This window comes from Dama dama, chromosome 29 (genome assembly GCF_033118175.1).
Source record: "Dama dama isolate Ldn47 chromosome 29, ASM3311817v1, whole genome shotgun sequence".
NCBI lineage: Eukaryota > Metazoa > Chordata > Mammalia > Artiodactyla > Cervidae > Dama > Dama dama.
The window spans coordinates 26,139,480-26,164,785 of NC_083709.1; the positions used below are offsets into that span (position 1 = coordinate 26,139,480).

General features: G+C 38.1%; 1 protein-coding gene across 4 annotated transcripts in view; it reads right to left on the reverse strand.

Annotated features, from left to right (window-relative positions):
- Positions 1–25,306, reverse strand: part of IFT74 (intraflagellar transport 74) — a 97,355-nt gene that overhangs the window by 15,631 nt on the left and 56,418 nt on the right. For all 4 annotated transcript variants that reach the window (XM_061132268.1, XM_061132266.1, XM_061132267.1 and 1 more), the window contains 3 exons: positions 10,526–10,579; positions 8,878–8,975; positions 8,257–8,383 (listed from right to left, as the gene is read on the reverse strand). In XM_061132268.1, coding sequence (XP_060988251.1) covers positions 8,257–8,383; positions 8,878–8,975; positions 10,526–10,579 — 279 coding nt within the window. The remainder of the gene's footprint in view (positions 1–8,256; positions 8,384–8,877; positions 8,976–10,525; positions 10,580–25,306) is intronic.

Here is a 25,306-nt window from a genome sequence, read left to right on the forward strand (position 1 = left end):
GCATCTGAAATCTCTGTATTCAGTTCTTTCAAATTCTGCTTCTTCCTAGGTCCCATAAAGTCCACTCTATGCATATACATTTCAGTAGCCAGATAAGTATCTGGTTAGTGTTTATACACAGATTTTTGGCACTTCTTACCAGGATATCTCTCTTATACAGGGCAGGCAATGGGTAAGTAAGTTGGTTTTTTCATGTAAGATTTATCCAAATTTCCTTGGAATTAATTTTTATTATCTATACAGATTCCCTAATAGAAAAATCAAATACAAAGCTGCTATTAAACCTTTCTCTACTACCTAAAAAATCAGAAAGATTAAAATATACCTGGAAGGTAACATAATAATAAAAATATGTTCAAGAACTGAGTGACTGATAGCTTATTATTATGACAAAATCACACAGGATATTAAATATCAAACAGTAAAAAAAAAAAAAAAAAGCTTCAGAAGACACTGATTTAAGAAATAAGAAAGAAGGTTGTTACCAACCAAATTTGTCCTAAGTTGGTATAATTAAATGTGAACATTTCCTCTGTTCCTTTAAAGAATCTAAAGGCTCAACAATATTGACATTATAAGATATACGTGGACTTAAGTGTTGTTGAGAGGCCTTTTGTTTTGTTGGATTCATATTTCTACTAGGGTTGGAAATAGTTAAGATGAGAATCAAAGCAATGAATCAAAGTCACTGAGGCTTATGGTGTTTCAATGCTCCAAATAGGAAATGTACTTTGTATATTTTGACTGTTCAGTAAAAAGCTACATAAATCTAACTACAAGTTTAATTTAAAGATATATTAGGGAAATACATTTAAAAACTACATATACTGCTCTTCCTAGAGAAAGGGAGAAAATGGCTGGTTGGTATAAAGTTTATCTTCCTTTAACAGCAGGTCCCCATGAAAAGCTAAAACCTTCTCCAAGAGAAGAGACAGGAAGAGGATGCAGACTAGTTCCTTCTGATATGCTATGAAGTTGAAAAGTTTACCAAGCAGTGTGTACATAGTAGCAAAATCTCAGAAGGAGCCACTTTGACCTGGGGAAATGTTCCTGAAATATTCTGCCATCAGTGCATTTGTTTATTCTCTGGAGTTTCCTTTCCAAAAATATAAATAAAAACTATTGCTGACAGGTTCCTTGCCTCTTCACTCATGCAGTTTATCCGTGTTTCTTAATCTTATTTTTCCATTGTTGTCCCCCAAAGGAGCTGTTTGTAGACTACTGTTTTCCCAGTCACCTCCCATGAAGTTTTTATATTATAGATGTATATCTGTTTATGTACAACGACCCTCTGGAGGAACACAAACCATTATAAAATTAGTGTCTAAAATTTTTTTTCACCCTCCTCCCAAGAAGTGATTTTCCCCCTGGGGAGTGATTTTCCCCATTAAGAAAACATAGAGTACACTAAGAAAATTAGGTAGGTGAGTTCCAATCATAAGTTCAAGGGCCAAAGGAAGGCAGTTCACAAAAAGGGGATGTAAAATTCATTATCTCTGAAAGATGAATCAAAATATTCTAAACCTCTTACAGTGATCTCCAGATAGAAGTTGCTTATGGGGGATGGTGTTAAGAAACTATAAGAAAAACAATGTATGTGCATGGCTTAAATGAACACTTGAAAACACCTGAGGACAATACTGCTCTATTAATGTCTAGAATGGATAACCAACAAGGACCTACCGCACAGCACATGGAAGGCTGCTCAGAGTCTGTGGCAGCCTGGGTGGGAGGGGGGTTTGGGGGAGAATGGATACACGTACCTGTATGGCTGAGATCCTTCTCTGTTCACCTGAAACTACCACACCAATTGTTAACTGGCTACACCCCAATACAAAATAAGAAGTTTTTAAAAAAACATAACTGAGCACAGAAAATGAAATTAATTGTAGGGGTCAGATAATTCAAGCGTTAAAAGGGAAAATTTCAGTAAAATCCTTATCAGAGTAATAAACTGAATTTTTATCTCCACTGAAACTAGTTCTCATTTTTTTATTAACTAGGCTTTTCAAAGACATATAAATACAAAATAGAAAAATATAAAAGGAATACAAGGTTCTGATTATTGAATTCATTTGCTAGTTCAGATATTTACCCTTTAAAAATGTATGTTTCTTATACAAAGATAGCTTAAAGGGGGCAAAAACTTGTTGAATTAATACTGAACTTAGACAATTAAAAATTTTAAACTATGGCCTAAAACACAAAATAGAAGTTTCTTAGATGAAATAATTAAACATAAAATACTTCAGCTTATAGAAAAAAGAAAGTAAAGTTGTAACAATATTCATAGTTGTATACATCCAAAATAGTTGAAAAGACAATCGTGAAGAGAGATTTGCACACTCATGTTCACTGAAGTATGATTCACAATAGCCTCGAGGTAGAAACAACTTGAATGACAACAAATGAAAACGTGGCAGCTACCACACACACAGCTCAGAACATTTCTCAGCCTTCAAAAAAAGGAAACCTGTCACATGTCACAACAGAGATGAACTCTGAGAAACATCATGGTAAGGGAACTACACCAGTAACAAAAAGTCACATATTGCATGATACCACTTGTAAGAGGTGCTTAACATAATCACAGAATATAGACTATGGTTAGCTGGGGCTCAGGAGGAGGAGGAAATGGGGAGCTGCTGTTCAATGGGTATAAATACCACTTTTGCAAGATGAATATGTTTAGATATCTGTCACATAACAATGTACAGATAATTTACTATACTGTACACTTACAGATGTACTTACTCTTACTTAGGATGGTAAATTTTATGTGCTTTTTACACTGGGTTAAACAAAATATATTATTAACAATCACCTGTCCCTTTTTTGCTTTGAAATGTAAATCATATATGTGGCTAGCATCACATTTCTTTCCGACAGTGCTGCTCTAATCTCATGTTAGTCATAATGATTCAAATTAATTATAATGAAAACATTGCCACCTGCAGGACCTCTCCTAATTACCCAAGACCAGAGGGATACCAGCCCTGTGTACCTCCATTGCTCTTTATGCTTATATCAAAGTACAGTTTCATAATATTTCAATTGTTTGTCATTCTACCAGATTGAAAAGTTTCTTGAAGAAATAGACTGGATTTTAAAAAAAAAATCTCTGTTGCTATTGCTCAGTTGCTCAGTTGGGTCTGACTCTTTGCAACCCCATGGTCTGCAGAATTCCAGACTTCCCTGTCCTTCACTACTTCCCGGAATTTGCTCAAACTCATGTCCATTGAGTTGGTGATACCATCGAACCATCTCATCCTCTGTCATCCCCTTCTCCTCCTGCTTTTAACGCCAGCATCAGGATATTTTTCAATAACTTGGCCCTTCACATCAGGTGGCCAAAGAATTGGAGCTTCAGCTTCACCATCAGTCCTTCCAGTGAATACTGAGGGTTGATTTCCTTTAGGACTGACTGATTTGATCTCCTTGTTGTCCAAGGAACTCATTAGAGTCTTCTCCAGCACTACACTTCAAAGGCATTGATTCTTTGGCACTCTGCCTTTTTTATTGTCCAGCTCTCACACATCCATACATGACTACTGAAAAAGCCATAGCTTTGAATAGATGGACCTTAGTTGGCAAAGTAGTCTCTGCTTTTTAACACTCTGTCTGGGTTCAGTTCAGTTCAGTTCAGTCGCTCAGTCATGTCCGACTCTTTGAGACCCCATGAATCGCAGCACGCCAGGCCTCCCTGTCCATCACCAACTCCCGGAGTCTACTCAAACTCATGTCCATCGAGTCGGTGATGCCATCCAGCCATCTCATCCTCTGCCATCCCCTTCTCCTCCTGCCCCCAATCCCTCCCAGCAACAGGGTCTTTTCCAATGAGTCAACTTCACAGGAGGTGGCCAAATATTGAGTTTCAGCTTCAGCGTGAGTCCTTCCAATGAATACTCAGGACTGACCTCCTCTATGATGAACTGGTTGGATCTCCTTGCAGTCCAAGGGACTCTCAAGAGTCTTCTCCAACACCACAGTTCCAAAGCATCAATTTTTCGGAGCTCAGTTTTCTTCACAGTCCAACTCTCACATCCATACATGACTACTGGAAACCATAGCCTTGACTAGATGGACCTTTGTTGGCAAAGTAATGTCTCTGCCTTTTAATATGCTGTCTACGTTGGTCATAACTTTCCTTCCAAGGAATAAGCATCTTTTAATTTCATGGCTGCAATCACCATCTGCAGTGATTTTGGAGCCTAAAAAAATAAAGTCTGACACTGTTTCCACTGTTTCCCCATCTATTTCCTATGAAGTGATGGGACCAGATGCCATGATCTTAGTTTTCTGAATGTTGAGCTTTGAGCCAACTTTTTCACTCTCCTCTTTCACTTTCATCAAGAGGCTTTTTAGTTCCTCTTCACTTTCTGCCATAAGGGTGGTGTCATTTGCATATCTGAGGTTATTGATATTTCTCCCAGCAATCTTGATTCCAGCTTGTGCTTCTTCCAGCCCAGCGTTTCTCATGATGTATGCTGCATATAAGTTAAATAAGCAGGGTGACAATATACAGCCTTGATGTAGTCCTTTTCCTATTTGGAACCAGTCTGTTGTTCCATGTCCAGTTCTAACTGTTGCTTCCTGATCTGCACATAGGTTTCTCAAGAGGCAGGTCAGGTGGTCTGGTATGCCATTACTTTCAGAATTTTCCACAGTTTATTATGATCCACATAGTCAAAGGCTTTGGCATAGTTAGTAAAGCAGAAATAGATGTTTTTCTGGAACTCTCTTGCTTTTTCGATGATCCAGAGGACATTGGCAATTTGATCTCTGGTTCCTCTGCCTTTTCTAAAACCAGCTTGAACATCTGGAAGTTAACGGTTCACGTATTGCTGAAGCCTGGCTTGGAGACTTTTGAGCATTACTTTACTAGCATATGAGATGAGTGCAGCTGTGTGGCAGTTTGAGCATTCTTTGCATTGCCTTTCTTTAGGATTGGAATTAAAACGGACCTTTTCCAGTCCTGTGGCCACTGCTGACTTTTCCAAATTTGCTGCCATATTGAGTGCAGCACTTTCACAGCATCATCTTTCAGGATTTGAAATAGCTCAACTGGAATTCCATCACCTCCACTAGCTTTGTTCGTAGTGATGCTTTCTAAGGCCCACTGACTTCACAATTCCAGGATATCTGGCTCTAGGTGAGTGAACACACCACTGTGATTATCTGGGTCATGAAGATCTTTTTTGTACAGTTCTTCTGTGGATTCTTGCCACCTCTTCTTAATATCTTCTGCTTCTGTTAGGTCCATACCATTTCTGCCCTTTATCGAACCCATCTTTGCATGAAATGTTCCCTTGGTATTTCTAATTTTCTTGAAGAAATCTCTAGTCTTTCCCATTCTATTGTTTTCCTCTATTTCTTTGCATTGATCACTGAGGAAGGCTTTCTTATCTCTCCTTGCTATTCTTTGGAATGTTGCATTCACCTGGGAATATCTTTCCTTTTCTCCTTTGCTTTTTGCTTCGACTTTTCACAGCTATTTGTAAGGCCTCCTCAGACAACCATTTTGCCTTTTTGCATTTCTTTTCCATGGGGATGGTCTTGATCCCTGTCTCCTGTACAATGTCACGAACCTCCGTCCATAGTTCATCAGGCTCTCTATCAGATCTAGTCCCTTAAATCTATTTCTCACTTCCACTGTATAGTCATAAGGGATTTGATTTAGGTCTTAACTGAATGGTCTAGTGGTTTTCCCTACTTTCTTCAATTTAAGTCTGAATTTGGCAATAAGGAGTTCATGATGTGAGCCACAATCAGCTCCTGGTCTTGTTTTTGCTGACTGTATACAGCTTCTCCATCTTTGGCTGCAACAAATACAATCAATCTGATTTCGGTGTTGACCACCTGGTGATGTCCATGTGTAGAGTCTTCCCTTCTGTTGTTGGAAGAGGGTGTTTGCTATGACCAGTGCGTTCTCTTGGCAAAACTCTATTAGCCTTTGCCCTGCTTCATTCCGTACTCCAAGACCAAATTTGCCTGTTACTGCAGGTGTTTCCTGACTTCCTACTTTTGCATTCCAGTCCCCTATATTGAAAAGGACATCTTTTTGGGTGGTAGTTCTAAAAGGTCTTGTAGGTCTTCATAGAACCATTCAACTTCAGCTTCTTCAGCGTTACTGGTTGGGGCATAGGCTTGGATTACTGTGATATTGAATGGTTTGCCTCGGAAACGAACAGAGATCATTCTGTCGTTTTTGAGATTGCATCCAAGTAGTGCATTTTGGACTGTTTTGTTGACCATGATGGCTACTCCATTTCTTCTAAGGGATTCCTGCCCACAGTAGTAGATATAATGGTCATCTGAGTTACATTCACCAATTCCTGTCCATTTTAGTTTGCTGATTCCTAGAATGTTGACATTCACTCTTGCCATCTCCTGTTTGACCACTTCCAATTTGCTTTGATTCATGGACCTAACATTCCAGGTTCCTATGTAATATTGCTCTTTATAGCCTCAGACCTTGCTTCTATCACCAGTCACATTCACAATGGGGTATTGTTTTTGCTTTGGCTCCATCCCTTCATTCTTTCTGGAGTTATTTCTCCACTGATCTCTAGTAGCATATTGGGCACCTTCGACCTGTGGCGTTCCTCTTTCAGTGTCCTATCATTTTGCCTCTTCATACTGTTCATGGGGTTCTCAAGGCAAGAATACTGAAGTGGTTTGCCATTCCCTTCTCCAGTGGATTAGGAGATTAACTCTGTCTGGGTTAGTCATAGCTTTTCTTCCAAGGAGCAACTGTCTTTTAATCATATGGTTGCAGTTGCCATCCACAATGATTTTAGAGCCCAAGAGAATATAGTCTATCACTGTTTCCATTGTTTCCCCATCTATGTGACATGAAGTGATGGGACCAAATGCCATGATCTTCATCTTTTGAAAGTTGAGTGTTAAGCCAGCTTTTTCCCTCTCCTCTTTTACCTTCAACAAGAGGTTCTTTAGTTCCCCTTCGCTCTCTGTCATTAGAGTGGTGTCATCTGCATATCTGAGATTATTGATATTTCTCCCTGCAATCTTGATTCCAGCGTGTGCTTCATCCAGCCTGGCATTTCGCATGATGTACTCTGCATAATAGTTAAATAAGCAGGGTGACAATATACAGCCTTGACGTACTCCTTTCCCAATTTAGAACCAGTCTGTTGCTCCACGTCAAGTTCTAACTATTGCTTCTTGACCTGCATACAGGTTTCTTAGGAGGCAGGTAAGGCAGTTTGGTATTCCCATCTCTTTAAGAATATTTCACAGTTTGTTGTGATCCACACAGTCAATGGCTTTAGCATATTAATGAAGAAGTAGATGTCTTTCTGGAATTCTCCTGCTTTTCCTGTGCTGTGCTTAGTCATTCAGTTGTGTCTGACTCTTTGTGACCCCATGGACCATAGCCCACCAGGCTCCTCTGTCCATGGGGATTCTCCAGGCAAGAATACTGGAATGGATGCCATGCCCTCCTCCAGGGGATCTTCCCAACCCAGGGAATGAACCCAGGTCTCCTACATTGCAGGTGGATGCTTTACCGTCTGAGCGACTAGAAAAGTCCATGCATATGGAGTGGGTAGACTATCCCTTTTTCAGGGATCTTCCCGAACCAGGAATGGAATCAGGGTCTCCTGCATTTGAACCAATGGATGTTGGCAATTTGATCTCTGGTTCCTCTGCCTTTTCTAAATCCAGCTTGAACATCTGGAATTTCTCAATTCACATAATTTTGAAGCCTAGCCTGAAGGATTTTGAGCATTACCTTGCTGCCATGTGAATTAATGCAATTGTGCAGTAGTTTGAACATTTTTTGGCATTGCCCTTCTTTGGGATTGGAATGAAAAGTGACCTTTTCCAGTCCTGTGGCCACTGCTGAGTTTTCCAAATTTGCTCACCTAGATAAGCACGATGGTCTTATCACTCACCGAGAGCCAGACATCTGGAGTGTGAAGTCAAACAAAGCTAGTAGAGGTGAAGAAATTCCAGCTGAGACATTTCAAGTCCTAAAAATCTCTGTATACCGAAATTATAGCAAAGGCACAGAGAAAATATTCAATAAATGTTAAATGAATGAGAATATGCCAATGAATTACTATGAAGTGGATACAAAACGTCACACAAAATTCTGAGCCTATGAATGACTGCAGCAATAGGCAATCATAAATTATATCCTCAGTCTTTAAAAAAATAAAAAAGAATAAGAGATTTTTAAAGTTTCAATTTGTTACAGAAAAAAAAGGACACTAAAATCTAGTGTTTTCTCACCTGAAGTCAGATTCCTAGCTGTACTCTGTGATTTCTGCATTTCAGTAGATTTAAAATTGAGATCATCCTGCATCATCTTCAGCTCTTGATTGGTGATAGAGGATATCTGTTTCATACGATTTATATTCTGTATTTGCAGAGACATAAAAGTGGAAAAAATTCCATTGATTTAACTTTCCAATAAAACTCTTAAAAATTTTGCTAAAGGACTGGATGTTTTGAAAAGGAGTTCTTTTTTGAAATATATCATTTATTACATATATATATTTTATAAAAGAATACATGATATTCAAAGTCAGATTTCTCAGTAAGGAGAGGTTAAATTAAAATTCAGAATTGTTTCTTTTATATTTGCTTTATTTCACTGTAGAAAGATTCAACTATACTATTATAGGAACTAACTGGATTTTTCAAACACTTAGGATATTGAGAAGAGATCGTGTACTTCCCTCCTATGGTGCCACACAGCAGTTGGCTGCTCAGTGAACATTTCTGAGGAATCAAGATAGCCATCAGGTCCCGTGCTCTTACACAACCGCGAATATTTGTGGTCTCTGAGTTGCATTTATAAGGAACCACAGTAAAAATAGTGAGGCAGTAAGATCAGCACATGGCACTTACTCGACTACTGTGCTCCAAAAGCGAAACAATGCTGGCTTCTATCTGTGCCTTCCTTTCCAGTTCCTGGTTCTTAGATTCCTCAAAAGTCTCAATAAAAGCTGTCGAGTGAAAAATATGATGAAAGGCTACTGTTGATACAACCTCTGATTTGTAGGCCTGAGGTGTACTTTTTAGAAGTTCAAAGCAAATTTTTAACTATCACTTTAATTTTTTAACCCAAGGGTAATTAAATTACTCAATAAGAACATTTCTACATACTTTCAAACTTTTAAAGTTTAACTAGTATGATCTGAATACAAGTACACTAAATATTTATAAATGCAGGCTCAGAAGCAACAGTTGATAAGATGGAGATAAGAAAAATTCCTATGGTTTTACACTAGGATCTCATTGATACAGCTGCAATTATTAACATCTATAATTAGCCACTAACTTTACTTCTGAAAATACTACTATACCTTTTTTACCTGAAAACTGAGCATTTTCGTTGTAATGCCAAAATAGTCTCAATTAAATAACTTTAGTGATTTATTCAGATTATAAATAAATATTCTAAGAAATCATTCTTTTCCTTCTCTAATATAGAATTAGTATATAATTTGCTCTTATTTACATTCTTAAAATATTTCTATGGATCTTCCAAAAATTAACTTAATATAATTTTACTATTTGCATGAAACAACAAATTAATTTTGAGGTAGTTTTTGGTACTTGTTGAGATTTTTAAAGTAGTCTTGGGATATTGTTAAACCAGAGTTGGCCATTACTGATTTATAACATGATTCTATGAAGGTAACAACTGACATCAGACTTACAAAAATGTCAAATTATAGAAAAATGATAATTTAAAAGAGACTAGTAATCATTAATATAGTCAATTTTTATAAACTTTTGAATGTACAACATAAGTTAAAGTGAACATCTATTTACAAAGTTAAAATTCAGATTTTTTTTTTTTTAAAGTGAATGAGAAGCCACCAGCCCAGGTGGGATGCATGAGACAAGTGCTCAGGGCTGGTGCACCGGGACGACCCAGAGGGATGGGATGGGGAGGGAGGTGGGAGGGGGGATCGGGATGGGGAACACATGTAAATCCATGACTGATTCATGTCAATGTATGGCAAAAATCACTACAACATTGTAAAGTAATTAGCCTCCAACTAATAAAAATAAATGGAAAAAAAAAAAAAGTGAATGAGAAGCCACAACAGAAGTTTCAGTTAGTGACAGAACCAAAAAACAAAATCAGAGATGAGGGCTAATACATAATGAGATAAGTATTATGAAAAGCATAAAAAAGGTGAAAGATATTAAAGGTAAAGCATGTAAAGGAGAACATCCAATGTTCAATCAACGAGTGCTCTATAGACTCTCTATACAGATATCAACGTAAATATTAGCTTTAGAATCTACCCTAACATACAGTCATACACATATATACACATGTACAAAATCTTTCTATAATTCTCTACCCATCCCTAACATATGCTAGATATTTAGTAATACTTCAAGTCAAATGCTTTGAATGTACACACTTATGCACTTATTATTAGTCACTGCATCTTCCCAAAGTGAGATCTCTGATTTAGTATAAATGAACAACTATCTGAGAATATAACATTTTCACATCTATAAGATTATCACTTACTGTCCATATTTTCCTCCCTCTTTTTTAGCTCCTTGTACTTCTGATTCATTTCACCTATAAGCAATAAAAGAAAACAACATTAATTTTAAAAACTCCAGTTACAGTACTCAAAATTAGAAATATCTCTTAGGTTCTTAGTCACTGACAATGCCATTAGTCACTACATATTCAGTGTTTAATATTAATGTTCAATTAGGTGAGATTCATTTAAATTGATTTTATTTTAAAAGTTATATATGTATATGCTTGACTACTTGGTAAAAAACAATCTCCTTACTGGAAAGAACTGAAAAGGTCTCCAAAGTTTCCCTATTTTAGTTCCAATTTCAACCGACACATGAACACACTGGTGATGGGCAATATATGCTCCCACGAAAGTTCATTTCATCTCTGAATAGCTCACAACAGGAAACAAAATAGCAGGGTTAGATTCCTCACAGAACTTAAAGTCTAAAGATTTAACAATTAAAATGTACTAAGTGCTATTAGATGAAAGTAAAGGATATAACAGCAGTACACAGCAAAGACAATCTAGTTTGGAGATTCAGGGAATTTTTCTCTAAAGAAGTAGTATTTAACATGTGTGCATTATAAAGAAAGGATGAATAGGAGTTACTGGGTCAAAATATAGAAGAAGTTCAAAATGAAAGCATTATAAGTACTGAAATTTGAAAGTGAGGATGAATATGGTAGCACAAAGAACTGAAAGAGAATATGAAGGGGAAAAGTGGTCCAAAGATGAGGTAGGAGCGGGTGGGATGAACTGCGAGTGTAGCACTGACATATATATATATACCACCAAGTGTAAAACAGATATCCAGCGGGAAACTGCTGCACGGTACCGGAGAGCTCAGCTCGGTGCTCTGTGATGACCAAGAGGGGTGGGACGGGGAAAGTGAGAGGGAGCCCCAAGAGCGGGGGGGAACATGTGTATACTTACAGCTGGTTCACACTGCTATACGGGAGAAACTAACACAACATTGTAAAGCAATTATACTCCCATTTAAAAAAAAGATGAGGTAGGTTATGAGAGACCTTATATGGCATATGTTATAAAAGTTTGGATTTTCTCCTAAGGACACTGGTAAGATTACTGAAGAATTTTAAGCAGAGGAATAAAATTATCGATTTGCATTTCTAAAAAATATTTCTGATCAGGAGAACAAAAGAGAAGACTGGAGACAATAAGACCAGTTAGGAGGTTGTCACAATGATCTAGTTAACAGATGAAGACTGACTGGTGGCAATTAGGATGTAAGGCACAGACTTTTTTTTTTTTTTTTTTTTTGAGACATTTAAGAGCTAGAGTGAATTGACTGTGATGAGGGTTGGAGATGGAGAACTCAGGTATGACTCCCAGGTTTCTGTCTTGGGCAACAGAGGACATTGTCGTATTAGTTACTGAAAGAAAGGAAAAAGTAAGTTGAGGAAGAAGTTGCTTGAAGTAATTCTAGACAGGTTGCATTTAATATATGTGAAAGACATGATTAAAAGGGCAAAAATCCAAGGCCCAAACACAAGGATGAAATCTGACACTTTATAGCTGTGTAAAGGGATTATTAGTAAAACTATATCATGATTATTTTAGAAAAACAGGATTTTTAGTATAACAAAAATTGAGATTTGGAGGTCCAGGGCTATTTTCCTCAACTAGTGAGATGGCTGCAGTTCTGTGCTCCCAGGATCCCAGGTAGAGAAAATAGAATAAATTTGTGCTTGCTCCAATCTTTAGTTTCTTCATTAAAGTCATTTGGTTCTTAGCATTCTGGAGAAGCTAAGGAAGTTTACTAAGATGATGCCCAGCAAAGATGGAGAGAATAAGAGATTTCTAAGGGGGCTCCTGGTAAGAAGCTGACATTTAGAATGACTTTCAGAAGAAGGATTCAAAGAGAATGGGGGAGTCAACACTTAAAATGTTCAGAGGTTAAAAACCCACTGGTCAGCCTGTGTTCTATATGGCCTCCTATTAAATATACGGTTTTGCCAGGTGCCAACTAAAACAGCAATAACGCTAGGGAGTGAAGTAGATAGAGTAGAACCCCTAATTACATGGCAGCTATGGATTTCCACTTGTATACTTGCTTGGGTAGGAAGTGGGTTACCAGTATATAAAGGTGATGACGAAGTCAGAGACCCAAGTCAGCAGACAGCTTTTCTGCTTCCACGTCTGAAAACACTTTCCCTAAATTCGTTAAGGATAGCCCTTACACAGAAAAAAAAACTTGTCAAGGCCCCTACAACAGTGTGTGTGTGTGTGTGTGTGTGTGTGTGTTCCAGGTCTGAAAACACTTTCCCTAAATTCGTTAAGGATAGCCCTTACACAGAAAAAAAAACTTGTCAAGGCCCCTACAACAGTGTGTGTGTGTGTGTGTGTGTGTGTGTGTGTGTGTGTGTTCCAGGTCTGAAAACACTTTCCCTAAATTCGTTAAGGATAGCCCTTAAACAGAAAAAAAAACTTGTCAAGGCCCCTACAACAGTGTGTGTGTGTGTGTGTGTGTGTGTGTGTGTGTGTGTGTGTGTGTGTGTGTGTGTGTGTTAGTCACTCGGTTGTGTCTGAGTCTTTGTGACCCCATGGACTGTAGCCTGCCAGGCTCCTCTGCCCATGAATTCTCCAGGCAAGAATACTAGAGTAGAGTAGGTAGGTAGCTATTCCCTTCTCCAGGGGATCTTCCTGACTCAGGGATTGAACCAGGTCTCCTGCATTGCAGGCAGATTCTTTGCCATCTTAGCTAGCACGGAAGCCCACAACAGTACTTGTAGTAAAAAGCTGAAAGCAACTGAATAAGGATAGTAAACACCCAGAGGTCATAAATTGCCAGCCGGGGAATACTCAAAACCAATGGGAAACATTTGGTTCAATCTGACTAAGGCTTTGGATGCATTAACGTTAGTGAACTACTACTCAATTCAGATGAACATCAGTGGTCTCAGCATACTGATGCAGCATGATTAGTTTCATAAGGGGAAGAGGAGGGATCTTTTTTTTTAACTTTTAATAATAAAGTTTGCGTATGATTAAACTTTTTAAAAAGTACATTGTAGATGGATTAAGATTAGTCTTAAAATGATGTTACCATTCAGTTATTTGTAACGTTAGTTTTTGGACAAGAAACACACAGAGAACATGAACTTATTATAGCATACATGATCTGGAATATCCTCACAGCAAGCTGATACGCATGCATGTTAAATAACATGTGCGAAGTAGCAGAAAAGTTAGTATCGGCTAAATTGGTCATGGCCTAGGTTTCTAAGAAAGTCCTAGTGCTTGTGTGGCTGTGTGAGAAGTTGTCCTCTTGGGAGATTGGTCAGGCATTAAGGGATTAAAAAAGAAGGCCTGCATCACAGGCTTTACAGGAATTTAACGACCATTTTACCTTTCCTCTTCTAAATTTAAGAGAATTTTCTACACAGAATGTTTTCAGTTCCTCAATCTTGCTATTAGACCTCAAGACACATAATCAGGCTTATCCTTCTGCCACTTAAATGAAACTGTTCACAGAAAGATGATGATTCCTCAATTATCAAATCTAACGGGCAGTTTTGAGTTATTTTACTCTTCAATATCCGATACTACTGATACATCTTCCTTCTTCCAATTCTTTCCCCCTCATGTTTTGCTGCTTGCAGAGGCGGCTTTTCTGGTTTTTCTTACTTTCAGATCTTTCCTTCTCTGTCTCTCTTCATAGATTTCCCTTTCTTCATTTAAATTCCAGACTCTTCTCTTAGTTGACTTCTAATGCTACGTTCTTTCCTGTTCTCCTTTGCCTTTCACTTAAGAAGAGAAGTAACAGACAAAGGAGAAAAGGAAAGATACACCCATTTGAATGCAGACTTCTAAAGAATCGCAAGGAGAGCCAAGAAAGTCTTCCTCAGTGATCGATGAAAAGAAATAGAGGAAAACAACAGAATGGGAAAGATGAGAAATCTCTTTAAGAAAATTAGATACCAAGGGAACATTTCGTGCAAAGATGGGCTCAATAAAGGGCAGAAATGGTATGGACCTAACAGAAGCAGAATATATTAAGAAGAGGTGGTAAGAATACACAGAAGAACTACATAAAAAAGATCTTCATGACCCAGATAATCACGATGGTGTGATCACTCATCTAGAGCCAGACATCCTGGAATGAGAAGTCAAGTGGGCCTTAGGATGCATCACTAAGAACAAAGCTAGTGGATGTGATGGAATTCCCACTGAGCTATTTCAAATCCTAAAAGATGAGCTATTTCAAATCCTAAAAGATGATGCTGTGAAAGTGCTGCACTCAGTATGCCAGCAAACTGCTGGCATTTTACCAAACTGGAAAACTCAGCAGTGGCCACAGGACTGGAAAAGGTCAGTTTTCATTCCAATCCCAAAGAAAGGCAATGCCAAAGAATGCTCAAAGTACTGCAAAGTTCCCCTCATCTCACACACCAGCAAAGTAATACTCAAAATTCTCCAAGCCAGGCTTCAGCAGTATGTGAACCATGAACTTCCAGATGTTCAAGCTGGTTTTAGAAAAGGCAGAGGAACCAGAGATCAAATGGCCAACATCCGTTGGATCGTCAAAAAAGCAAGAGAGTTCCAGAAAAACATCTATTTCTGCTTTATCGACAATGCCAAAGCCTTTGACTGTGTGGATCAAAACAAACTGTGCAAAATTCTTCAAGAGACGGGACTACCAGACCACCTGACCTGCCTCCTGAGAAATCTGTATGCAGGTCAAAAAGCAACAGTTAGAACTGGTCATGGAACAACAGACTGGTTCCAAATCGGGAAAGGAGTACATCAAAGCTATATATTGTCACCCTGCTTATTTAACTTATATGCAGAGTACATCATGAGAAATGCTGGACTGGATGAAGCACAAGCTGGAATCAAGACTGCCGGGAGAAATATCCATAATCTTAGATATGCAAATGACACCACTGTTATGGCAGAAAGTGAAGAAGAACCAAAAAGCCTCTTGAGGAAAGTGAAAGAGGAGAGTGAAAAAGTTGGCTTAAAGCTCAACATTCAGAAAACTAAGATCATGGCATCTGGTCCCATCACTTCATGGCAAATAGATGGAGAAACAGTGGAAACAGTGTCAGACTTCATTTTTTTGGGCTCCAGAATCACTGCAGATGGTGACTACAGCCATGAAATTAAAAGACGCTTGCTCCTTGGAAGAAAAGTTATGACCAATCTCGACAGCATATTAAAAAGCAGAGATGTTACTTTATCAACAAAGGTCCATCTAGTCAAGGCTACTGTTTTTCTAGTAGTCATGTATGGATGTGAGAGTTGGACTACAATGAAAGCTAAGCACTGAAGAATTTAAGCTTTTGAACTGTGGTGTTGGAGAAGACTCTTGAGAGTCCCTTGGACAGCAAGGAGATCCAACCAGTACATCCTAAAGGAGATCAGTCCTGAATATTTATTGGAAGGATTGACACTAAAGCTGAAACTCTAATACTTTGGCCACCTGATATGAAGAACTGACTCACTGGAAAAGACCCTGATGCTGGGAAAGATTTAGTGCAGGAGAAGAAGGGGACGACAAGAGGATGAGATGGTTGGATGGCATCACTGACTCAATGGACATGAGTTTGAGTAAACTCCGGGAGCTGGTGTTGGACAGGGAGGCCAGGTGTGTTACAGTCCATGGACATGACTGAGCAACTGAACTGAACTGGAGGCTACATTATATCCACAGAAATCCCACTCATTCTTGTGGTTGAAGAACTCTTTAATTTGTCTTCTTCCTAACTTTCAGATTGTTTTATCCAATTATTTATTAGATATATTCTTGTGGCTACGTCTTAGGACATCCTAACACACAGCATGTATGCATGCATGCTAAGTCACTTCAGTCATTTCCAACTCTTTGCGACCCTATGGACTATAGCCTGCCAGGCTCCTCTGTCCATGGGATTCTCTAGGCAAGAATACTGGAATGGGTTGCCATGCCCTTCTCCTCAGGATCTTTGCAACTCAGGGATTGAACCCACGTCTCCTGTGTTGGCAGGCAGATTCTTTACTCCTGAGCCATTCCATAGTTAAATGCATCAGTCTTCCCCCTCAACGTCTGTACCCCTCTCTATTTCCTACTATGTTTGAAAGCCCTTCACCATCATCATCATGCAAGTCAGAAACCTGGGAGATTCCTACCTCCTACTCCCCTCAATCCCATGCTCCAAGTTACCAAAAGATGGAGCTGAAAGATATATCTGGTCAATGTCTCTGGCTATACAGCTGGTCAGCTGCATTAGATAAGACAGAACCCCTATATATCTTAGCAGATTCCCAAGTTTCATAAAACCTCCGCCCCCATATCATTGCAGCTAAAAAGAAAAGAGATCAGAGCCCTAGTGAACTCCTCTATTTTGTAATTTCTCAGTTGGTGGGTTAATATCTGAGCTTCTCATGAGAGGCAAAATGCAGACATGGGTAGTCCTAAAGTAGGGAAAAACACAGAGCTTGTTTTACCCCAGGAAAAAGGTATCTGCCCTTAGATCTCCTGTTACAGAAGAGAACAAGAGCACAGATGAGGGAAGCTAACTGGCTATCACACTGGAGGTGTAAAAAAAGCAGGCCAGCAAAAGGGTCTAATGAAGAGACCAAAGGAGAGGGAAAGAACACACTCATAAAATGAGGGTTATTTCAGAGCTACTCTCAAACTCTGAGTATTTGATGTGACCTTGGAGAAGGGTCTGATCACCATTTTCCAGAATACGTAGCTACCCCAATCTTCTCTCCAGCGTACAACAAAGCATGTGCTAGTGACTCCCTGGTCACAAGGCCCCTAAGTCAGCAGACTTACTGATTTTAGAGGAGAAAAAGCAGCAGAGAGCAAATAAAATTAATGCAGAAGGGCAAAAATTAACCCTGAAGGACTTTTGCTGGGAGGACTTTTTCCTTTCTAGCACTTGGGATCCTTCTAAGGCAAGCTAAACCTCCCAGTACTGTCGATATTCAGTACCATCAAGTGTTCCTTATTTAGCATGGTTTCAGCCCCCTTATCATCTGTTCATTCTGCTCTTAGTGAATTCCAATCCTTTATTCCTTTTAAAGTATGATGCCAAGAAACAGGATTCCAAGCAGACTATCACTTCTCATAGTCTATATATTCATCTTTTGTTAATGCAAAAGGATTAGGATTCCAGCTGTTCTGGAGGCTATATCACATGAATTCACATTGAGCTGTTATCTAAATCCCCTTTAACATTTTCACATATTTTAGTAAGCTACAGCACTTCCTTCTCCCCAACTCCTGCTTCAATTTTAATTAGTTTTGTAGTCCTATTAAACTTCATCTTTTTATATCATCTCTCACCATTTTGTGTATCACTATAGCAGTAAGAAACTAATATATCAAATACTACTAAACTGGTAGGTTAAAATGAGTACATATAAGTTTGTTCTAAACTAACTTTTGGCTTCAGTTCAGTTCAGTTCAGTCACTCAGTTGTGTCCAACTCTTGGCGACCCCATGGACTGCAGCACGCCAGGTCTCCCTGTCCATCACCAATTCCCAGAGTTTACTCAAACTCATGTCCATTGAGTCGGTGATGACATCCAACCATCTCATCCTCTGTCGTCCCTTCTACTCCCGCCTTTAATCTTTCCCAGCATCAGGGTCTTTTCAAATGAGTCAGTTCTTCGCATAAAGAGGCCAAAGTATTGGAGTTTCAGGTTCAGCATCAGTCCTTCCAATGAACATTCAGGACTGATTTCCTTCAGGATGGACTGGTTGGATCTCCTTGCAGTCCAAGGGACTCTCAAGAGTCTTCTCCAACACCACAGTTCAAGTTTCAATTCTTCGGTGCTCAGCTTTCATTATAGTCCAACTCTCACATCCATACATGACTACTGGAAAAACCATAGCCTTGTCTAGACATGCCTCTGTTGACAAAGTAACATCTCTTCTTTTTAACATGCTGTCTAGGTTGGTCATAACTTTTCTTCCAAGGAGTAAGAGTCTTTTAATTTCATGGCTGTAGTCACCATCTGCAGTGATTTTGGAGCCCCCCAAAATAAAGTCTGTCACTATTTCCACTGTTTCCCCATCTATTTGCCATGAAGTGATGGGACCAGATGCCATGATCTTAGTTTTCTGAATGTTGAACTTTAAGCCAACTTTTTCACTCTCTTTTACTTTCAAGCTTTACCCAATTTATCAATCATACATTCTCTACAAAATGTTTTAAATTTTGCCAAGAAAGTTTCTTTACAGCTATGCAGACAAAGCCTGGTAATTCTATCTACTAGACGGCATTTTAAAAAAATACAATAAAAATCCTCTAAATATGTAAAAGTTAAATTATTGCCTAAAGTCTCACCATTTCTAAAGAAAAGAGAAAGGACCATTTTAAAAAGTTTGTTTCAACAATGTCAATAAAATCATATGGTCTAATGAGTAATCCTTGGCATGTATACTAAAAACCATGTTAAGTTCTTAATTATTTCCTAAAGCAGTGGTTATCAAACCTTAGCATGCATCAGAATCATCAGGAGGGTTTGCTGAAACAAACTGCTAAACCGTATTCTCAAGGTTTCATGTTTAGTAGTTTTGGGGTAGAATCCAAGAAGTTGCATTTCTAACAAGTTTCAGATGATGTTAATGTGCCTGGTCTGAAGATAACACCACTATACTAATGAATAAGTTTAACCAGCCTCCAAATTGAACACCAAGAAATGACTCATTCTTCACTGAATGTGTATTGAGAAACTAAAGAATAACAGCATAAAGATGTCATTTGAAATCTCAGATACCAGATGGTAAGCTGAAGACGTTATCCTGTATGTTCCAGAGAAAATACTAATGGGAAAATTCTTTCCAAATATGTTTTGAGAAAATCTCCATGACAGTTATTCAAGTTTCAGTTTATAAATTAACAGCATTAATACTAACAACCAATAACTAACATTTATGCACAATTTTAAAACTGCGTGCTATTCTGAGTCATACACATACACACTCACACACTGTTCATTTAATCCTCACAGTAACCCTAAGAGGAAGGTAGGTACTGTTATTATCTCCCTTTAAAGACGAGGAAACAAAGGTATAGAAGGTCAAATAGCACCACTAAGATCAGCCAGTAAAATAGAACAGCCCAGATTTGAATCCTGGCATTCTGGTTGTAGAACCTATGCTCTAAAACAAAACTATTCTGTCTTCATAAATTCTATTTTACATGACAAAATCATAGAATAAAAGCTTCTAACCTGGGCCTTGGAACTATGAGTAGGAAGAAGTAGCCTACAGACAAACCAAAGGGTTGTATTTTATGTTTTCACTATTCTTTTTTTTGGGCACTCACTAGACATTTAATGGTTGTTTTTCTTTACTGTTCTTGAAAGCGGTATATAAATCATGGAGTAAATTGAAATGAATTCATTTGAAATTTAAGACAGTAATCTTATAATCTTATAGCATTTTATTATGACACATATTTATCACATTAGAGCTGTTAGATATTTAGATGTCTGTGATATACTGTATCAATAACCACATGATAGTTCGTTTAATCAATCTCTGGGAAAATATCATACTCTCAAATTGAAGGAATAATTTATAGTTAGTGACGATGTCCAAAAATCCTTCTTGGGGAGATACTGTGACTGTACTTTGTAAACTGCATTCCTTAAGCCCAGTCTGAGTATGTAGATGTCTAGAAAATTAGCCCCACCTTGTGGATCATCATAGTAATACAGATTCAGGCCTTGGAGAACACTGAATTGTCAGAGAGTTATGACTGACAAAAACTAGTAACTAGCACTGGTGAGGAAACACCTTTACACACTGCTGGTGGTTGTATAAAATGGTACAACCTTTTCTGGAAAGAAATTTTGAAAAATAATAAAAACTGTATACATAAATAACATTCTATTCAAAATTTCACTTCTAGAAATTTAGCCTATAGAAATAAACAAATTAACACAAATATATGTATCAAGAGGAAATTTTCAAGGTTATTTACTGCAGCATTATTCTTGGTAGTGAAAAATTAGAAACAACCTAATGTCAATCAATGTAGGGGCTTCCTTGGAGGCTCAGTAGTAAAGAATCCTCCTGCCAGTGCTGGAGACCTGGGTTCAATCCCTAAGTTGGGAAGATCGCCTAGAGAAGGAAATGGCAACCCATTCTAGTACTCTTGCTTGGAAAATCCCAGGGACAGAGGAGCCTGGCGGGCCACAGACCATAGGGTTGCAAAGAGCTGGACACGACTTGGCAACTAAACAACAACAACAAATGTCAATGTGGATATAGCTAATGATATTTAACAACCATATCAACATGATCACAGCTAATAGTTTTTGTAAGTACAAAGTTAAAAGACTCAAGCTCAGAACAACTTTATAGTATCACTTAATTAAATACACAAAATATATACATACAATTATATATATGTGTGCTGTGTATAGAAAAAAAGTCTAAAAGGCTATGCTATAAACAATGATTACCTCTGAAGTACGAGTGTAAGGAGAAAAGCAATGAAGGATGAGTATGAAGAGAAAGGAGATGGCTTTTTACTTTATACACTTTGGTACTGCTTAAATTTTCCCCATGATAGTATATACCAGATTTGTATTTAAAAAGTATACAATTAAAAAATAAGTTATTTGGAGTCTTTAAAATAACTTGAACTAGTTTAAGGAAAATTTTTAAAAAGCGGGAATGGGTATCCTTGTAGATGCTGGTTGATAATTGCACAGTTAATGAAAACACATGAGAATGGTCTTTTGAGGCAAAACATACACACCCACAAACCAGTAAAATGAAGAACATTCAAGATGATTAAAACTCATTAAAAATTCTGGATAAATTTATAACTTGTGATTTTTTTATAAAGGTTGAATGTGCATATCTAACCCCTTGCCCCACCCCACCCCCAAACTCCTCTAAAATGACAGTAAAAAGAATTTTTAAAGGTCAAACTCATGGCAATGAGGAATATAGGAAAGGAAACAATAATAATAAAGATCCCCTGGAGGAGGGCATGGCAACCCACTCCAGTATTCTTGCCTGGAAAAATCCCATGGACAGAGTAGCCTGGCGGGCTACAGTCTATAGGGTCTCAAACAGTCAGGCAATGTAACTTTAAGCAAATTATAACTTTAAGGACTTAAAAATGCCTAAAATGATGAATTTAAAGAAGCTGTAGGATTACAGGACCACCATTAATACCTAGCAGAGAACATAACTATACCTAAACCAATATCAAAAGATGCCTTTAGAATGAATTATGCAAACCTTTAAAAAGTTTATTTGAAAATCAAAAGGTTGGAGGAGTACTAACAAAGTCAGACATGAACAAACACATTTATGGTTTAAATGCTATCTTAACCAGAACCCCTACAAGGCAAAAGGTAGCCAGGCTGGATTATATACAGATGCCATACATGGAAGAAACCAGGTAACATCTAAGAAATTAATAAAATGGGTCAGAAGGAATGAAGCTGGGGCAGAGATAAGTATGGACCAGAGAGTCAACCTGATAATCCTCCACATCTTAAGGAGCAGATTATCCACAGTCTTGAGCCAAGGGACTCCTGAGAATGCACACATAGAATCCACCTCTTTATTGGAAAAATAAAGAATCCACCTCTTTATTGAAAATCATAAACTGCGAAGGTAGGAATCCTCTAGAAGGTAATAAAACTGCTGCTAATTAATCAAGCTCTCTCTGTGTATAAGAGCGTATTCGTATATCTTCAGAACTAGAGGGCCAGACTTCCCTGGTGGTCCAGTGGTTAAGAATCTACCTGCCAACGCAGGGGACATAGGTTTGATCCCTGATCTGGGAAGATACCATATGCTGCAGAGCAACTGAGCCTGTGCATCACAGCTACATAAACTCTTGTACCCAGAGCCCACACCCAACAAAAAGAGAAGCCACCACAAGGAGAAGGCCCCATGCCACAACTAGAGCATAGCCCCACTTGCTGCAATTACAGAGAGCCCACACACGGTAATGAAGACCCAGTGCAGAAGGAAAAAAAGATTAACTTCTTAAAAGAGAACTGCAGGGCCCAAAGAAGTGACTAGAGGCCAATTATCACCTTTAATTGACTCTACAAATCTTTCCCTTCTAAAATACAGGACTGAAAATTCCCTCGTGGTCCAGTGGTTAGGACTCTGTGCTCTCACTGTGGCGGGCTGGGGTTCAATCCTTGGTTGGGGAACTCAAATCCTACAATCTGCAAGGTGTGGCAAAAAATTAATAATAATTTTAAAATATTTTAATAAAATAAGGACTGTTTGATTCATTCCACAAAGATTTATGGAACGCTTATTTTCCCAGGCACTGTGTTGATGAAAGAGGAAACAAGATGCAGTCCCTGTCGTGGAGGACACACAGCCTAAGAAAAAGACAAATATCTAAGTAGAAAGTGGTAGTCATATGGTCAATGCGTTTATGCCATGTGCTCTGATAACAGAGGGGGCCATTCACTTAGCCCAGCCCAGAAGCAGGTCAGGGAGGGAAGTCAGGGTTAATTACACTGGACATGAAAGGATACCTGAGCTAGATCTTAAAAGATGAGAAGTTAGGGAGATAAATAACAGGGAAAAGAACATTCAAGATAAGGGAACAAATAACAGGAACAAAGGATTGAACGTGAAACAATACTTTGATATATGGTAAAGGGGGTGAGGTGTGAGGTACCACTGGTATAATAGATTATTATTATTATTGTTATTACTAGAATGTAAGCATAGAGATGACGAGGGATAGAAAAGGAGATTGACAATGTACAGGCCAGATTACGGAAGAACTAGAATGCCATACAAAGATTCTTAAATTTTATCTTGTAGGTCATTGAGAACCACTGTTCAGTAGGAGAATGACAGAAAATCACATTTCACAAAGTCAGTCTGGCATACTGTGGTGGATGAATCTGAGAGGGAGCAAGAATGGAGGTGGAAAGACCAGTTAGACTATCGCAGTAGTTCAGGCAAGAAACAATGAGATCCTTAACTAACAAAAATCCCTATGCTGTTCACAATATTCAAGGATGATCACAAGGTAGTAGTAGAACAGCAAACTAATCCATTGATATATATATATATATATATATATATATATATATGTATATATATATATACACATACACATATATTATATATATGAACACATAATACTTATATATTATATATATTCTTATATTTACATATACAAATATGGGCTTCTCAGGTGGCACAGTGGTAAAGAGTCCATCTGCCAATTCAGAAGACACCAGAAACACAGATTTGATCCCTCGGTTGGGAAGATCTCCTTAGTAGGAAATGGCAACCAACTCCAGTATTCTTGCCTGGAAAATTCTATGGAAAGAGAAGCCTGGCCGACTATAGTCCATGGGGTCACAAAGAGTTGGACATGACTGAGCAATTGAGCATGCACGTACACACAGAGACACGTGTGTGTGTGTGTATAAAATAAAAAAGCATATGTATATATACTTTTTTGCTACTTTTTTTTTGCTACTAACTATTACATTATAGATTGCATCTTTCTACATCAATCAAAAAGGACAGGGAATCCCTTGGTGGCCCAGTGGTTACGGCTCTGTGCTTCCACTGCAAGGGAGACAGGTTCGATCCCTGATTGAGGAACTGGATACTGTAAGCCACACAGCATGGCAAGAAAGGACAAAGAATTTTTGAAAAATAATGTTCGAAAACTAAAAGGAGAAAAGAAGCTACAATTCAAAGCATTCTATTTATTTTAGAACTTGGATTCCCTGATGGCTCAGATGGTATAAGAGTCTGCCTGCAATGCGGGAGACCTGGTTCAATCCCTGGGTTGGGAAGATCCCCTGGAGAAGAACAGAGGAACTTTTAGAACTAGCAATTAATAAATTTAAATTTAGAAGGTGGAATATTATTTAAAATGTATCCTATAAAGTATCTGAAATCAAGAACATTATCAATTTCTCAGAAATCTGCAATACTAGATCTATATAAATTAAAAGCAATAAAATAATTTAATAAAGAAAATAACATGACCTTAGTGAACCTACCTTGCCATGTGTACCATTTAATATTCATAAATCTTAGTGAGGTAGGACCATTATATTTATTTTGCAAATGAGAGAATGAAAGCTCAGATAAGTTTACTTTCCTAATAATCAGCGCTTAAAGTCTGTCTGTTTTTAGAGATCTCATTGACATGTAGCCACATATAAATAAGACTGTAAGCATTTCACAAGAATATTTTCATTTCACAAATATGGCACTTCATATCAGAAAGCCAAGATCAGGTTTGGGCAATAAAACTAAGACTTTGGGGTCAAAGAGAACTTGGCATATATCTAGACTCTACCCGTTATTAGTTGTGAGAATATGAGTAACTTCGCTGAGCTTCAACAAGTATAAAAGAGGTTAACGAGGCTTCAAAGGGTTTCTGTAAAGATCACAAAGTAACCAGTCCAGATAAGTAATCAACAGTCGCTAACACTATTACTCATAAGTCAAGAAAAAGTATAAATAAAACTAATAGACAGCATTAAAGTTGAAATAAAATATTTAAGAAAAGTACCCCCGTTTCCCCTGCTATAAATGTTTCTTCAGCCATTATTGTTGTTGTAAAGTCGCTAAGTCCTGGCTGACTCTGAGACTCCATGAACTGCAGCATGGCAGGAGGAGGAGTTTGCTCAGATTCATGTCCATTGAGTCAGTGACGCTATCTAACCGTCTCATGCTTTGCTCCTCCAAAGGATGAAGGAACATCCTTGCATCCCCTCTTTCTCCTCTTACTTTCTCAGCATCAAGGTCTTTTCTGCTCTTCGCATCAGGTGGCCAAAGT